The following is a 17,932-nucleotide window of genomic DNA, read 5'->3' on the forward strand; positions in this document are numbered from 1 at the left end:
GTTAATACCAGTGTGGATGGAATACCTTATCACATGTTAGTTAGTTAATACCAGTGTGGATGGAATACCTTATCACATGTTAGTTAGTTAATACCAGTGTGGATGGAATACCTTAGCACATGTTAGTTAGTTAGTTAATACCAGTGTGGATTGAATACCTTATCACGTGTTAGTTAGTTAGTTAGTTAGTTAGTTAATACCAGTGTGGATGGAATACCTTATCACATGTTAGTTAGTTAGTTAATACCAGTGTGTATGGATTACCTTATCACATGTTAGTTAGTTAATACCAGTGTGAATGTAATACCTTATCACATGTTAGTTAGTTAGTTAGTTAATACCAGTGTGGATGGAATACCTTATCACATGTTAGTTAGTTAATACCAGTGTGGATGGAATACCTTATCACATGTTAGTTAGTTAATACCAGTGTGTATGTAATACCTTATCACATGTTAGTTAGTTAATACCAGTGTGTATGGAATACCTTATCACATGTTAGTTAGTTAGTTAGTTAGTTAGTTAATACCAGTGTGTATGGAATACCTTATCACATGTTAGTTAGTTAGTTAGTTAATACCAGTGTGTATGGAATACCTTATCACATGTTAGTTAGTTAGTTAGTTAATACCAGTGTGTATGGAATACCTTATCACATGTTTGTTAGTTAGTTAGTTAGTTAGTTAGTTAGTTAGTTAAATCCAGTGTGTATGGAATACCTTATCACATGTTAGTTAGTTAAATCCAGTGTGTATGGAATACCTTATCACATGTTAGTTAGTTAATACCAGTGTGTATGGAATACCTTATCACATGTTAGTTAATACCAGTGTGTATGGAATACCTTATCACATGTTAGTTAATACCAGTGTGTATGGAATACCTTATCACATGTTAGTTAGTTAATACCAGTGTGGATGGAATACCTTATCACATGTTAGTTAGTTAATACCAGTGTGGATGGAATACCTTAGCACATGTTAGTTAGTTAGTTAATACCAGTGTGGATGGAATACCTTATCACATGTTAGTTAGTTAGTTAGTTAATACCAGTGTGGATGGAATACCTTATCACATGTTAGTTAGTTAGTTAGTTAGTTAATACCAGTGTGGATGGAATACCTTATCACATGTTAGTTAGTTAATACCAGTGTGGATGGAATACCTTATCACATGTTAGTTAGTTAATACCAGTGTGGATGGAATACCTTAGCACATGTTAGTTAGTTAGTTAATACCAGTGTGGATTGAATACCTTATCACGTGTTAGTTAGTTAGTTAGTTAATACCAGTGTGGATGGAATACCTTATCACATGTCAGTTAGTTAGTTAATACCAGTGTGTATGGATTACCTTATCACATGTTAGTTAGTTAATACCAGTGTGAATGTAATACCTTATCACATGTTAGTTAGTTAGTTAGTTAATACCAGTGTGGATGGAATACCTTATCACATGTTAGTTAGTTAATACCAGTGTGGATGGAATACCTTATCACATGTTAGTTAGTTAATACCAGTGTGTATGGAATACCTTATCACATGTTAGTTAGTTAGTTAGTTAGTTAGTTAGTTAGTTAGTTAGTTAATACCAGTGTGTATGGAATACCTTATCACATGTTAGTTAGTTAATACCAGTGTGTATGGAATACCTTATCACATGTTAGTTAGTTAGTTAATACCAGTGTGTATGGAATACCTTATCACATGTTTGTTAGTTAGTTAGTTAGTTAGTTAAATCCAGTGTGTATGGAATACCTTATCACATGTTAGTTAGTTAATACCAGTGTGTATGGAATACCTTATCACATGTTAGTTAGTTAATACCAGTGTGTATGGAATACCTTATCACATGTTAGTTGATACCAGTGTGTATGGAATACCTTATCACATGTTAGTTAATACCAGTGTGTATGGAATACCTTATCACATGTTAGTTGATACCAGTGTGTATGGAATACCTTATCACATGTTAATACCAGTGTGTATGGAATACCTTATCACATGTTAGTTAGTTAGTTAGTTAATACCAGTGTGTATGGAATACCTTATCACATGTTAGTTAGTTAGTTAATACCAGTGTGTATGGATTACCTTATCACATGTTAGTTAGTTAATACCAGTGTGAATGTAATACCTTATCACATGTTAGTTAGTTAGTTAGTTAATACCAGTGTGGATGGAATACCTTATCACATGTTAGTTAGTTAATACCAGTGTGGTTGGAATACCTTATCACATGTTAGTTAGTTAATACCAGTGTGTATGTAATACCTTATCACATGTTAGTTAGTTAATACCAGTGTGTATGGAATACCTTATCACATGTTAGTTAGTTAGTTAGTTAGTTAGTTAGTTAGTTAATACCAGTGTGTATGGAATACCTTATCACATGTTAGTTAGTTAATACCAGTGTGTATGGAATACCTTATCACATGTTAGTTAGTTAGTTAATACCAGTGTGTATGGAATACCTTATCACATGTTTGTTAGTTAGTTAGTTAGTTAGTTAAATCCAGTGTGTATGGAATACCTTATCACATGTTAGTTAGTTAAATCCAGTGTGTATGGAATACCTTATCACATGTTAGTTAGTTAATACCAGTGTGTATGGAATACCTTATCACATGTTAGTTGATACCAGTGTGTATGGAATACCTTATCACATGTTAGTTAATACCAGTGTGTATGGAATACCTTATCACATGTTAGTTGATACCAGTGTGTATGGAATACCTTATCACATGTTAATACCAGTGTGTATGGAATACCTTATCACATGTTAGTTAGTTAATACCAGTGTGTATGGAATACCTTATCACATGTTAGTTAGTTAATACCAGTGTGTATGGAATACCTTATCACATGTTAGTTAGTTAATACCAGTGTGTATGTAATACCTTATCACATGTTAGTTAATACCAGTGTGTATGGTATACCTTATCACATGTTAGTTAATACCAGTGTGTATGGAATACCTTATCACATGTTAGTTAGTTAGTTAGTTAGTTAGTTAGTTAATACCAGTGTGTATGGAATACCTTATCACATGTTAGTTAGTTAGTTAATACCAGTGTGTATGGAATACCTTATCACATGTTAATACCAGTGTGTATGGAATACCTTATCACATGTTAGTTAGTTAGTTAGTTAGTTAGTTAGTTAGTTAGTTAGTTAGTTAGTTAATACCAGTGTGTATGGAATACCTTATCACATGTTAGTTAGTTAATACCAGTGTGTATGGAATACCTTATCACATGTTAGTTAGTTAATACCAGTGTGTATGGAATACCTTATCACATGTTAGTTAGTTAATACCAGTGTGTATGTAATACCTTATCACATGTTAGTTAATACCAGTGTGTATGGTATACCTTATCACATGTTAGTTAATACCAGTGTGTATGGAATACCTTATCACATGTTAGTTAGTTAGTTAGTTAGTTAGTTAGTTAGTTAATACCAGTGTGTATGGAATACCGTATCACATGTTAGTTAGTTAGTTAATACCAGTGTGTATGGAATACCTTATCACATGTTAATACCAGTGTGTATGGAATACCTTATCACATGTTAGTTAGTTAGTTAGTTAGTTAGTTAGTTAGTTAATACCAGTGTGTATGGAATACCTTATCACATGTTAGTTAGTTAATACCAGTGTGTATGGAATACCTTATCACATGTTAGTTAGTTAATACCAGTGTGTATGGAATACCTTATCACATGTTAGTTAGTTAGTTAATACCAGTGTGTATGGAATACCTTATCACATGTTAGTTAGTTAGTTAATACCAGTCTGTATGTAATACCTTATCACATGTTAGTTAATACTAGTGTGAATGGAATACCTTATCACATGTTAGTTAATACCAGTGTGTATGGAATACCTTATCACATTTTAGTTAATACCAGTGTGTATGGAATACCTTATCACATTTTAGTTAATACCAGTGTGTATGGAATACCTTATCACATGTTAATACCAGTGTGTATGGAATACCTTATCACATGTTAGTTAGTTAATACCAGTGTGTATGTAATACCTTATCACATGTTAGTTAATACCAGTGTGTATGGTATACCTTATCACATGTTAGTTTATACCAGTGTGTATGGAATACCTTATCACATGTTAGTTAGTTAGTTAGTTAGTTAATACCAGTGTGTATGGAATACCTTATCACATGTTAGTTAGTTAGTTAATACCAGTGTGTATGGAATACCTTATCACATGTTAGTTAATACTAGTGTGAATGGAATACCTTATCACATGTTAGTTAATACCAGTGTGTATGGAATACCTTATCACATGTTAGTTAGTTAATACCAGTGTGTATGGAATACCTTATCACATGTTAGTTAATAACTTCTTACATCTAGACGTTCCGCTAGCGGAACACCGCTCCAATATCCAATGATAGGGCGTGGCGCGAAATACAAACTCCTCGAAATTTCCATTTTTCAAACATATGACTATTTTGCACCATTTTAAAGACAAGACTCTCCTTTATCTAACCACACTGTCCGATTTCCAAAAGGCTTTACAACGAAAACAAAACATTAGATTATGTCAGGAGAGTACCCAGCCAGAAATAATCAGACACCCATTTTTCAAGCTAACATATAATGTCACAAAAACCAAAACCACAGCTAAATGCAGCACTAACCTTTGATGATCTTTATCAGATGACACTCCTAGGACATTATGTTATACAATACATGCATGTTTTGTTCAATGAAGTTCATATTTATATCAAAACCAGCTTTTTACATTAGCATGTGACGTTCAGAACTAGCATTCCCACCGAACACTTCTGGTGAATTTACTAAATTACTCACGATAAACTTTCACAAAAAACAGAACAATTATTTTAAGAATTATAGATACAGAACTCCTTTATGCAATCGCGGTGTCCGATTTTAAAATAGCTTTTCGGTGAAAGCACATTTTGCAATATTCTGAGTAGATAGCCCGGCCATCACAGGCTAGCTATTTTGACACCCACCAAGTTTGGTACTCACCAAACTCAGATTTACTATAAGAAAAATTGGATTACCTTTGCTGTTCTTTGTCAGAATGCACTCCCAGGACTTCTACTTCAACAACAAATGTTGGTTTGGTTCCAAATAATCGATAGTTATATCCAAATAGTGCCGTTTTGTTCGTGCGTTCAAGACACTATCCGAAGGGTAACGCGACCGCGCGTATTGTGACAAAAGATTTAAAAATATTCCATTACTGTACTTCGAAGCATGTCAAACGCTGTTTAAAATAAATTTGTATGCGTTTTTTTCTCGTAAAATAGCGATAATATTCCGAACGGGAGTCGTTGTTTTCGTTCAAAGACTGAAAAAGTAAAATGGACTCTTCACGTCCACGCGCGCACACCGTCTCATTGTTCTCAGATCGACCACTATCCAAGTGCGCTACTGTTTTTCATCCATGGACTGCAAAGTCATCATTCAACGTTCTTGCGCCTTCTGAGAGCCTATGGGAGCCTTAGAAAGTGTCACGTTACAGCAGAGATCCTCTGTTTTCAATAAGGAGGCTAAAGAAGGCCAAGAAATGGTCAGAGAGGGCACTTCCTGTTTGGAATCTTCTCAGGTTTTGGCCTGCCATATGAGTTCTGTTATACTCACAGACACCATTCAAACAGTTTTAGAAACTTTAGGGTGTTTTCTATCCAAATCAAACAATTATATGCATATTCTAGTTTCTGGGCAGGAGTAATAAACAGATTAAATCGGGTACGTTTTTTATCCGGCCGTGAAAATACTGCCCCCTATCCATAACAGGTTAATACCAGTGTGTATGGAATACCTTATCACATGTTAGTTAGTTAATACCAGTGTGTATGGAATTCCTTATCACATGTTAATGCCAGTGTGTATGGAATACCTTATCACATGTTAGTTAACACCAGTGTGTATGGAATACCTGTATTCTACTGTATTTAATGTCTCTCCTGGTCCACCAGTGTAATACTGTATTTAATGTGTCTCCTGGTCCACCAGGTTATGAGAACCATCTCTACGTCATGATCTTTGTTCCCATGGTAGCCGTCCTGATCATCTGTCTACTGGCCACGTTCACCATCATCAACAGGAAGAAGTAAGTCTGTTTGTCTCTGTCTCCGTCTCTGTCTCTATGCCAGTCCTGTGACGGCGTCATTGGTCTGAACATGGCTGGAGTGTGGTGCACTACTTTAGACCAGAGCCCACAGAGAAGTGCACTATATAGGGAATAGGGTGCCATAGTGCTCTGGTCTAAAGTAGTGCACTATATAGGGAATAGGGTGCCATAGTGCTCTGGTCTATAGTAGTGCACTATATAGAGAATAGGGTGCCGTTTGGGATGCTGTGTAACGCTGCTAACCCTGTGTGTGTGTGTGTGTGTGTGTGTGTGTGTGTGTGTGTGTGTGTGTGTGTGTGTGTGTGTGTGTGGTGCGTGTGTGTGTGTGTGTGTGTGTGGTGTGTCTACAGGAACAGTGACAGACTGGGGAATGGAGTTCTGTACGCATCAGTCAACCCTGAATACTTCAGCGCTGCAGAGAGTAAGTACCTGTAGTCAGACCACATCACCTGAGACAGGAATGACCTGTAGTCTGACCACATCACCTGATAGACAGGAAGTACCTGTAGTCTGACCACATCACCTGATAGACAGGAAGTACCTGTAGTCTGACCACATCACCTGATAGACAGAGAGGAAGTACCTGTAGTCTGACCACATCACCTGATAGACAGAGAGGAAGTACCTGTAGTCAGACCACACAAGTACCTTTTAAGTTAGTTAGTAAGCTAGATGAATGGGGGGTAGTGGGGGTGTGGTACTGTGATATAGTTGTCTGGTAACCCTCTCCTCTCCTCCAGTGTATATACCAGATGAATGGGGGGTAGTGGGGGTGTAGTACTGTGATATAGTTGTCTGGTAACCCTCTCCTCTCCTCCAGTGTATATACCAGATGAATGGGGGTTAGTGGGGGTGTAGTACTGTGATATAGTTGTCTGGTAACCCTCTCCTCTCCTCCAGTGTATATACCAGATGAATGGGGGGTAGTGGGGGTGTAGTACTGTGATATAGTTGTCTGGTAACCCTCTCCTCTCCTCCAGTGTATATACCAGATGAATGGGGGGTAGTGAGGGTGTAGTACCGTGATATAGTTGTCTGGTAACCCTCTCCTCCAGATGAATGAGGGTTAGTGGGGGTGTAGTACTGTGATATAGTTGTCTGGTAACCCTCTCCTCTCCTCCAGTGTATATACCAGATGAATGGGGGTTAGTGGGGGTGTAGTACTGTGATATAGTTGTCTGGTAACCCTCTCCTCTCCTCCAGTGTATATACCAGATGAATGGGGTGTAGTACTGTGATATAGTTGTCTGGTAACCCTCTCCTCTCCTCTAGTGTATGTACCAGATGAATGGGAGGTGCTGAGGGAGAAGATCACGATGAACAGAGAGCTGGGTCAGGGGTCGTTCGGCATGGTGTACGAGGGCGTCGCTAAGGGAGTTGTCAAGGACGAGCCAGAGACGTGCGTGGCCATAAAGACGGTGAACGAGTCGGCCAGCATGAGAGAGAGAATAGAGTTCCTCAATGAAGCTTCCGTCATGAAGGAGTTCAGCTGTCACCACGTGGTACGCCACACACACACACACACACACACACACACACACACACACACACACACAGTGTGGTACGACACACACAGTGTGGTACGACACACACACACACACACACACACACAGTGTGGTACGACACATACACACACACACACAGTGTGGTACGACACACACACACACACACACACACACACACCACACAGCGTGGCACGACACACACACAGAGTGTGGTATGATACAGGACACGAAAATACAGCGGACAGATACATTGAGACAACATAAGGCATAATACCTCATTCTCCACACCCCCTGTCCTGTCTAGATGTTGACCTGATCCCTGTCCTGTCTAGATGTTGACCTGATGCTCCCCCCCTGTCCTGTCTAGATGTTGACCTGATGCTCCCCCCCTGTCCTGTCTAGATGTTGACCTGATGCTCCCCCCCTGTCCTGTCTAGATGTTGACCTGATGCTCCCCCCCTGTCCTGTCTAGATGTTGACCTGATGCTCCCCCCTGTCCTGTCTAGATGTTGACCTGATGCTCCTTCCCTGTCCTGTCTAGATGTTGACCTGATGCTCCTTCCCCCGTCCTGTCTAGATGTTGACCTGATGCTCCCCCCCCTGTCCTGTCTAGATGTTGACCTGATGCTCCCCCCCGTCCTGTCTAGATGTTGACCTGATTCTCTCCCTGTCCTGTCTAGATGTTGACCTGATGCTCCCCCTGTCCTGTCTAGATGTTGACCTGATGCTCCCCCTGTCCTGTCTAGATGTTGACCTGATGCTCCACACCCCCTGTCCTGTCTAGATGTTGACCTATCGCTCCCCCTGTCCTGTCTAGATGTTGACCTGATGCTCCCCCTGTCCTGTCTAGATGTTGACCTATAACTCCACACCCCCTTTCCTGACTTATGTTTCTGTGAACAAATGAGGAGCCCACTGTTTGTCAGTTCAGGATGTGGGCTCTGACCATTGATGTCATTTGTGTGCTGTGATTGGTGCAGGTGCGTCTGCTGGGTGTGGTTTCGCAGGGCCAGCCCACCTTGGTTATCATGGAGCTGATGACTAAAGGAGATCTGAAGAGCCACCTGAGGTCACTACGGGCTAAAGACGTAAGTTACCTTCCCCTCATCCTGACCCCTACCACCTAGCCACCTGAGGTCACTACGGGCTAAAGACGTAAGTTACCTTCCCCTCATCCTGACCCCTACCACCTAGCCACCTGAGGTCACTACGGGCTAAAGACGTAAGTAACCTTCCCCTCATCCTGACCCCTACCACCTAGTCACCTGAGGTCACTACGGGCTAAAGACGTAAGTTACCTACCCCTAACCCCTACCACCTAGCGACCTGAGGTCACTACAGGCTAAAGACGTAAGTTACCTACCCCTAACCCCTACCACCTAAAGTCACTACGGGCTAAAGACGTAAGTTACTTACCCCTAACCCCTACCACCTAGCCACCTGAGGTCACTACGGGCTAAAGACGTAAATTATCTAACCCCTCATCCTAATCCCTCATCCTGACCCCTACCACCTGAGGTCACATAAAAATCGAATTCAATTGTATTTGTCACATGCGCCGAATACAACAGGTGTAGACCTTAACCTCTATGGGCTAGGTGGGACGCTTGCGTCATTTTAAAGACAAGACTCTCGTTAATCTAACCACACTGTCCGATTTCAAAAAGGCTTTACAACGAAAGCAAAACATTAGATTATGTCAGCAGAGTACCCAGCCAGAAATAATCAGACACCCATTTTTCAAGCTAGCATATAATGTCACATAAACCCAAACCACAGCTAAATGCAGCACTAACCTTTGATGATCTTCATCAGATGACAACCCTAGGACATTATGTTATACAATACATGCATGTTTTGTTCAATCAAGTTCATATTTATATCAAAAACCAGCTTTTTACATTAGCATGTGACTAGCATGTGACTAGCATTCCCACCGAACACTGCCGGTGAATTTACTAAATTACTCACGATAAACGTTCACAAAAAGCATAACAATTATTTTAAGAATTATAGATACAGAACTCCTCTATGCACTCGATATGTCCGATTTTAAAATAGCTTTTCGGTGAAAGCACATTTTGCAATATTGTCAGTAGATAGCCCGGCATCACAGGGCTAGCTATTTAGACACCCAGCAAGTTTAGCACTCACCAAAGTCAGATTTACTATAAGAAAAATGTTATTACCTTTGCTGTCTTCGTCAGAATGCACTCCCAGGACTTCTCCTTCAATAACAAATGTTGGTTTGGTTCAAAATAATCCATAGTTATATCCAAACAGCGGCGTTTTGTTCGTGCGTTCAAGACACTATCCGAAAGGGTAAATAAGGGTGACGAGCATGGCGCAATTCGTGACAAAAAAATTCTAAATATTCCATTACCGTACTTCGAAGCATGTCAACCTCTGTTTAAAATCAATTTTTATGCCATTTTTCTCATAAAAAAGCGATAATATTCCGACCGGGAATCTGCGTTTAGGTAAACAGACGAAAGAAAATGAAGCATGGGGTCGACTCGGGCACGCGCCTAAGCCCATAGTACTCTGATCGGCCACTTGCCAAAAGCGATAATGTGTTTCAGCCAGAGGCTGCCTCAATATCGTTCAGCTTTTTCCCGGGCTCTGAGAGCCTATGGGAGCCGTAGGAAGTGTCACGTTATAGCAAAGATCCTCAGTCTTCAATAAAAAGAGCCAAGATGAAACACAACTTGTCAGACAGGCCACTTCCTGCATGGAATCTTCTCAGGTTTTGGCCTGCCATATGAGTTCTGTTATACTCACAGACACCATTCAAATAGTTTTAGAAACTTTAGGGTGTTTTCTATCCAAAGCCAATAATTATATGCATATTCTAGTTACTGGGCAGGAGTAGTAACCAGATTAAATCGGGTACGTTTTTTATCCGGCCGTGTCAATACTGCCCCCTACCCCCAACAGGTTAAAGGTCTTGCTCACATTGGCTACGGAGAGCGTGATCACACAGTTGTCCGAAACAGCTGGTGCTCTAATGCATGCTTCAGTGTTGCTTGCCTCAAAGCGAGCATAAAATGCATTTAGCCGGTCTGGTAGGCACGCTTCACTGGGCAGCTCGCGGCTGGGTTTCCCTTTGTTGTCCGTAATCGTTCCACATCCGACGAGCGTCAGCTGGTCTAGTAGTATTCCATCTTAGTCCTGTATTGACTCTTTGCCTGTTTGGTGGTTCGTCTGAGGGCATAGCGGGATTTCTTATAAGTGTCCGGATTAGTGTCCCACTCCTTGAAAGCGGCAGCTCTAGCCTTTAGCTCGGTGTGGATGTTGCCTGTAATTCATGGCTTCTGGTTGGGTTATGTGCGTACGGTCACTGTGGGGACGACGTCGTCGATGCGCTTATTGATGAAGCTGGTGACTGCAGTGGTATACTCCTCAATGCCATTGGATGAATCCCAGAACATATTCCAGTCTGTACTAGCAAAACAGTCCCTTAACGTAGCATCCGCCTCATCTGACCACTTCCGTATTGAGCAAGTCACTGGTACTTCCTGCTTTAGTTTTTGCTTGTAAGCAGGAATTATGGTCAGATTTGCCAAATGGAGGGCGAGGGAGAGCTTTGTATGCGTCAGTGTGTGGGGTAAAGATTGTCTAGAGTTTTTTTCCCTCTGGTTGTACATGTGACATTCTGGTAGAAATGAGGTCAAACTGATTTAAGTTTGCCTGCATTAAAGTCCCCGGCCACTAGGAGCGCCTTCTCTGGATGAGCATTTTCTTGTTTGCTTATGGCCTTACAGCTCGTTGAGTGCGGTCTTAGTGCCATCATCGGTTTGTGGTGGTAAATAGACGGCTCTCTTGGTAGAAAGTGTGGTCAACAGTTTATCATGATGTACTGTTGTATACATCTGGCCCTTCTTTGGACACTGTGTTAACTAACCTCCAGACGAGCTTCAATGCCATACAACACTCCTTCCGTTGCCTCCAACTGCTCTTAAATACAAGTAAAACTAAATGCATGCTCTTCAACCGATCGCTGCCTACACCTGCCCGCCCGTCCAGCATCACTACTCTGGACGGTTCTGACTTAGAATATGTGGACAACTACAAATACCTAGGTGTCTGGTTAGACTGTAAACTCTCCTTCCACACTCACTCACATTAAGCATCTCCAATCCAAAATTAAATCTGGAATTGGCTTCCTATTTCACAACAAAGCGTTGTTCGCTCGTGCTGCCAAACATACCCTTGTAAAACTGACTATCCTACCGATCCTCGACTTCGGCGATGTCATTTACAAAATAGCCTCCAACACTCTACACAGCAAATTGGATGCAGTCTATCACAGTGCCATCTGTTTTGTCACCAAAGCCCCATATACTGCGACCTGTACGCTCTCGTTGGCTGGCCCTCACTTTATATTCGTCGCCAAACTCACTGGCTCCAGGTTATCTACAAGTCTCTGCTAGGTAAAGCCCCGCCTTATCTCAGCTCGCTGGTCACCATAGCAGCACCCACCCGTAGCACGCGCTTCAGCAGGTATATCTCACTGGTCACCCCCAAAGCCTATTCGTCCTTTGGCCACCTTTCCTTCCAGTTCTCAGCTGCCAATGACTGGAACGAATTGCAAAAATCACTGAAGCTGGAGACTCATATCTCCCTCACTAGCTTTAAGCACCAGCTGTAATTGACAAATAGACACACAACAGCACCCCTTGTCTTACCAGACGAAGCTGTTCTGTCCTGCTGATGCACGGAAAACCCAGCCAACTGTATATTATCAGTGTCGTCATTCAGCCACGTCTCGGTGAAACATATATATTACAGGATACGATATTACAGTTTTTAATGTCCTGTCGGTAGGATAATCTCCAACAGTTTATCCAGTTTATTCTCCAGTGAGTTTACAGTCTCAACCTTCCTCCTCTGAAGGAGATTATTCAGATGGACTCTAACCTCTCCTCTCTCTCCTCTCCTCACTCACTCACTCACACACACACACACACACAGCCGTCCCAGTCCTACAGTCTCAACCTCCCACCTCTGAAGAAGATTATTCAGATGGCTGGCGAGATTGCGGACGGGATGTCTTATCTCAACGCTAACAAGTTTGTCCACAGAGACCTGGCCGCCAGGAACTGTATGGTGGCAGACGACTACACCGTCAAGATAGGTGGTACGGACAGACAGACTTCCTCCTAAAGAATTACAGTTCAATTAGGCTTGTAATTTAGCCTAGTATATTGATGTGAACGTTTTTTTTTATACATGCATGTTAAGTCATTTCCCCCTTTCTTCCCTGTGTGTGAGGTAGATTTTGGTATGACCAGAGACATCTATGAGACAGACTACTACCGTAAAGGAGGAAAGGGGTTGCTGCCGGTCCGATGGATGTCCCCCGAGTCCCTTAAAGATGGAGTGTTCACCACCACCTCCGATGTCTGGTAACTGCACCCATTCACCCATTCACCCTCTCATTTCCATGAGGATGGAGCAGTTCACTTCCAGGAGGGGACGACATTTTAAAAGGAAGGGAGCCAAGCTTGTAGAAGAGCCTGAACCCCTCTCTCCATTTGTCCCCCGTTGGGAAGCCATTTAACCTGGTGATGTTTTGAGAGGGAGTGGAACACAAGGCCCGTTGCAGCTTCTGTCTGTTTAAGTAAACATCAAGAACTGTTAAACTGTGGTTGACCTGACCTAGCTCGAACCCTCCAGGTTTCCCTAATCTCAGAGTACTAAAATACTGTCAGCTGGGTAAGAATTTACGGTGTTGAGAGTTCTGGGGAATAACAATTAACTCTCCTTAGTGTTAGTGTGTAATGTGTAAATGAGAAGCCTGGTATATAATAGATGTTTTGTGTAGGAACTACAGAACGCTCTACTGAATAAACAATTCTGATTCTTGTAAGCTAGTCCTCTTGTCTGTGTTATTAAACCAGAATCGTACACATTATGGATGGCAGACTGAGTATTAATTGAAGTTAACATTGAGAACATAATTCTCTTAACAACTAGTAACCGGCAGGTTGCAAAAACTAATCCCCCCTGAACAAGGCAGTTAACCCACTGTTCTTAGGCCGTCATTGAAAATAAGACTGTGTTCTTAACTGACTTGCCTAGTTAAATAAAGGTCTTAAAATATAAATAAATAAACAAAAATAAAATCGGCAAATCGGTGGCCAAAAATACCGATTACCGATTGTTATGAACACTCGAAATCAGCCATAATTAAATCGGCCATTCCGATTAATCGGTCGACCTCTAACCCTGACCCTACACACCCTGGGGTTATACACCCTACACACCCTGACCCTTAGTAGTGTACACTCTGTGTGCTGTCATTTGGTTTAGTAGTGTACACTGTGTGCTGTCATTTGGTTTAGTAGTGTACACTGTGAGAAGGACTGAGCAGAGCAGTTTGAGTCTAATATAAACGGTAGTGAGGCCTCCTGGCCAGCTCTGCTTTAACCTGTTTAGGATAGGGGGCAGTATTGACACGGCTGGATAAAAAACATACCCGATTTAATCTGGTTACCACTCCTACCCAGTAACTAGAATATGCATATACTTATTACATATGGATAGAAAACACCCTAAATTTTCTAAAACTGTTTGAATGGTGTCTGTGAGTATAACAGAACTCAAATGGCAGGTCAAAACCTGAGAGATTCCATTACAGGAAGTGGCCTGTCTGACCATTTCTTGAACTTCTTTTCCATCTCTATCATTTACTAAGGATCTCTGCTCTAACGTGACACTTCCCACGTCGTCCATAGGCGCTCAGAGCCCGGGAAAAAACAGAATGTCGTCATTCCAGCCCCAGGCTGAAACACATTATCGCCTTTCTCAAGTGGCCGATCAAGGGACACTGGGCTTATGCGCGTGACCCCGACCGCCCCCGCCTTTGGGATTTTTTCCTCTGTTTGCCGAAAAGGAGATTCCCTGTCGGAATATTATTGCTTTTCTACGAGAAAAATGTCGTAAAAATTGATTTTAAACAGCGGTTGACATGCTTCGAAGTACGGTAATGGAATATTTAGAATTTTATTGTCACGAATTGCGCCATGCGCGCGACACTTCTTTACTATTTCGGATAGTGTCTGGAACGCACGAACAAAACGCCGCTATTCGGATATAACGATGGATTATTTTGGACCAAACCAACATTTGTTATTGAAGTAGCAGTCCTGGGTGTGCATTCTGACGAAGACAACAAAAGGTAATCAAACTTTTATAATAGTAAATATGATTATGGTGAGTGCTAAACTTCCCGGGTGTCTAAATAGCGAGCCCGTGATGCCTGGGCTATGTACTTAGAATATTGCAAAATGTGCTTTCACCAAAAAGCTATTTTAAAATCGGACATATCGAGTGCATAGAGGTCTGTATCTATAATTCTTAAAATAATTGTTATGCTTTTTGTGAACGTTTATCGTGAGTAATTTAGTAAAATGTTAGCGAATTCCCCGGAAGTTTGCGGGGGGGTATGCTAGTTCTGAACGTCACATGCTAATGTAAAAAGCTGGTTTTTGATATAAATATGAACTTGATTGAACAAAACATGCATGTATTGTATAACATAATGTCCTAGGGTTGTCATCTGATGAAGATCATCAAAGGTGAGTGCTGCATTTAGCTGTCTTCTGGGTTTTGGTGACATTATATGCTGGCTTGAAAAATGGGTGTCTGATTATTTCTGGCTTGGTACTCTGCTGACATAATCTAATGTTTTGCTTTCGTTGTAAAGCCTTTTTGAAATCGGACAGTGTGGTTAGATTAACGAGAGTCTTGTCTTTAAATGGCTGTAAAATAGTCATATGTTTGAGAAATTGAAGTAATAGCCCATAGAGCCCATAGAGGTTAAACACACAGACCCCTATTCCTCTCCTATCCTAGTCAATCTCATGAGACTTAGGCTTAAAACCCTTTAGTTACTTATTCTACAGGCTATAAAGACCATATCCCTAAATTCAGGGTAGAATTATTTAATCATTACTCTCAAGCAGGAATTCCTTTAACACTAGTCCAACGCTCTAACCACCTGCCTTACATTGCACTCCACGAGGAGCCTGACTACCTGTTACGTGAGGGCAGCAAGAAGCCAAGGTAAGTTGCTAGCTAGCATTAAACGTATCTTATAAAAAACTATCGATCTTAAGATAATCACTAGTTAACTCCACATGGTTGATGATATTACTAGTTTATCTAACGTGTCCTGCGTTGCATATAATCGATGCGGTGCCTGTTAATTTCTCATTGAATCACAGCCTACTTCGACAAACGGGTGTTGATTTAACAAGCGCATTTGCGAAAAAAGCACTGTCATGGCACCAATCTACCTAACCATGAACATCAATGCCTTTCTTTAAAATCAATACACAAGTATATATTTTTTAACCTGCATATTTAGTTAATATTGCCTGCTAACATGAAATTGTGTCACATCTCTTGCGTTCATTGCACGCAGAGTCAGGGTATATGCAGCAGTTTGGGCTGCCTGGCTCGTTGCGAACTAATTTGCCAGAATTTTACATAATTATGACATAACATTGAAGGTTGTGCAATGTAACAGGAATATTTAGACTTAGCGATGCCACCCGTTAGATAAAATACGGAACAGTTCCGTATTTCACTGAAAGGAAAAACATTTGTTTTCGAGATGATAGTTTCCGGATTCGACCATATTAATGACCTAAGGCTCGTATTTCTGTGTGTTATTGTGTTCTAATTAAGTCTATGATTTGATAGAGCAGTCTGACTGAGCGGTGGTAGGCACCGGCAGGCTCGTAAGCATTGATTGAAACAGCACTTTCGTTCGTTTTGCCAGCAGCTCTTCGCAATGCATTGCGCTGTTTATGACTTCAAGCCTATCAACTCCCAAGATTAGGCTGGTGTAACCGATGTGAAATGGCTAGCTAGTTAGCCGGGTGGGCGCTAATAGCGTTTGAAACGTCACTCGCTCTGAGACTTGGAGTAGTTGTTCCCCTTGCTCTGCATGGGTAACGCTGCTTCGAGGGTGGCTGTTGTCGATGTGTTCCTGGTTCGAGCCCAGGTAGGAGCGAGGAGAGGGACCGAAGCTATATTGTTACACTGGCAATACTATAGTGCCTATAAGAACATCCAATAGTCAAAGGTATATGAAATACAAATGGTATAGAGATAAATAGTCCTATAATTCCTATAATAACATCAACCTAAAACTCCTTACCTGGGAATATTGAAGACTCATGTTAAAAGGAACCACCAGCTGTCATATGTTCTCATGTTCTGAGCAAGGAACTTAAACGTTAGCTTTTTTACATGGCACATATTGCACTTTTACTTTCTTCTCCAACACTTTGTTTTTGCATTATTTAAACCAAATTGAACATTTTTCATTATTTATTTGGGGCTAAATTGATTTTATTGACGTATTGTATTAAGTTAAAATAAGTGTTAATTCAGTATTGTTGTAATTGTCATTATTACAAATACAATAAAACACATGTTTTTATATTAAATCGGCCGATTAATCGGTGGCAGCTTTTTTTGGTCATCCAATAATCGGTATCGGCGTTGAAAAATCATAATCGGTCGACCTCTTGTCAGGGTGTGTAGGGTGTATAACCCCGTCTCCCCTCTCTCTCTGCAGGTCTTTTGGGGTGGTGTATAACCTTGTCTCCTCTCTCTCTGCAGGTCTTTTGGGGTGGTGTATAACCCCGTCTCTCCTCTCTCTGCAGCTCTTTTGGGGTGGTGTTATAACCCCGTCTCCTCTCTCTGCAGGTCTTTTGGGGTGGTGTATAACCCTGTCTCCTCTCTCTCTGCAGGTCTTTTGGGGTGGTGTATAACCCCGTCTCCTCTCTCTCTGCAGGTCTTTTGGGGTGGTGTGTAACCCCAGGGTGTGTAGGGTGTTATAACCCCGTCTCTCCTCTCTCTGCAGGTCTTTTGGGGTGGTGTATAACCCCGTCTCTCCTCTCTCTCTGCAGGTCTTTTGGGGTGGTGTATAACCCCGTCTCTCCTCTCTCTCTGCAGGTCTTTTGGGGTGGTGTTATGGGAGATCGCCACGCTAGCAGAGCAGCCCTACCAGGGGATGTCCAACGAGCAGGTGCTGCGCTTCGTTATGGACGGAGGACTGCTAGACAAACCAGACAACTGCCCTGACATGCTGTGGGTTACCACACACACACACACACACACACACACACACACACACACACACACACACACACACACACACACACACACACACACACACCTGGGTTTCTGTTCGCCCGGTATATCTGGATTTTTGCCCCCCAAAAATGGAAAAGCCGGTAAATATAATGGGTGCCGGCCGGGAGAAGAAAAATCCT

At 41.5% G+C, this 17,932-nt stretch overlaps 1 protein-coding gene across 3 annotated transcripts in view; it reads left to right on the top strand.

The window, feature by feature from the left end:
• Positions 1-17,932, top strand: part of LOC106592162 (insulin-like growth factor 1 receptor) — a 224,523-nt gene that overhangs the window by 199,820 nt on the left and 6,771 nt on the right. Inside the window, exons 15-21 of one of the 3 annotated variants that reach the window (XM_082958036.1) lie at positions 6,015-6,111; positions 6,483-6,553; positions 7,405-7,634; positions 8,618-8,725; positions 12,612-12,777; positions 12,916-13,045; positions 17,613-17,747. In XM_082958036.1, coding sequence (XP_082814162.1) covers positions 6,015-6,111; positions 6,483-6,553; positions 7,405-7,634; positions 8,618-8,725; positions 12,612-12,777; positions 12,916-13,045; positions 17,613-17,747 — 937 coding nt within the window. Of the gene's footprint in view, positions 1-6,014; positions 6,112-6,482; positions 6,554-7,404; positions 7,635-8,617; positions 8,726-12,611; positions 12,778-12,915; positions 13,514-17,612; positions 17,748-17,932 lie in introns of those variants that run through there. The other 2 variants (XM_082958037.1, XM_082958038.1) reach the window with 2 other exon arrangements.

The sequence above is a fragment of the Salmo salar genome, chromosome 11, assembly GCF_965601325.2.
Source record: "Salmo salar chromosome 11, fSalSal1, whole genome shotgun sequence".
In the NCBI taxonomy this organism is placed as follows: domain Eukaryota; kingdom Metazoa; phylum Chordata; class Actinopteri; order Salmoniformes; family Salmonidae; genus Salmo; species Salmo salar.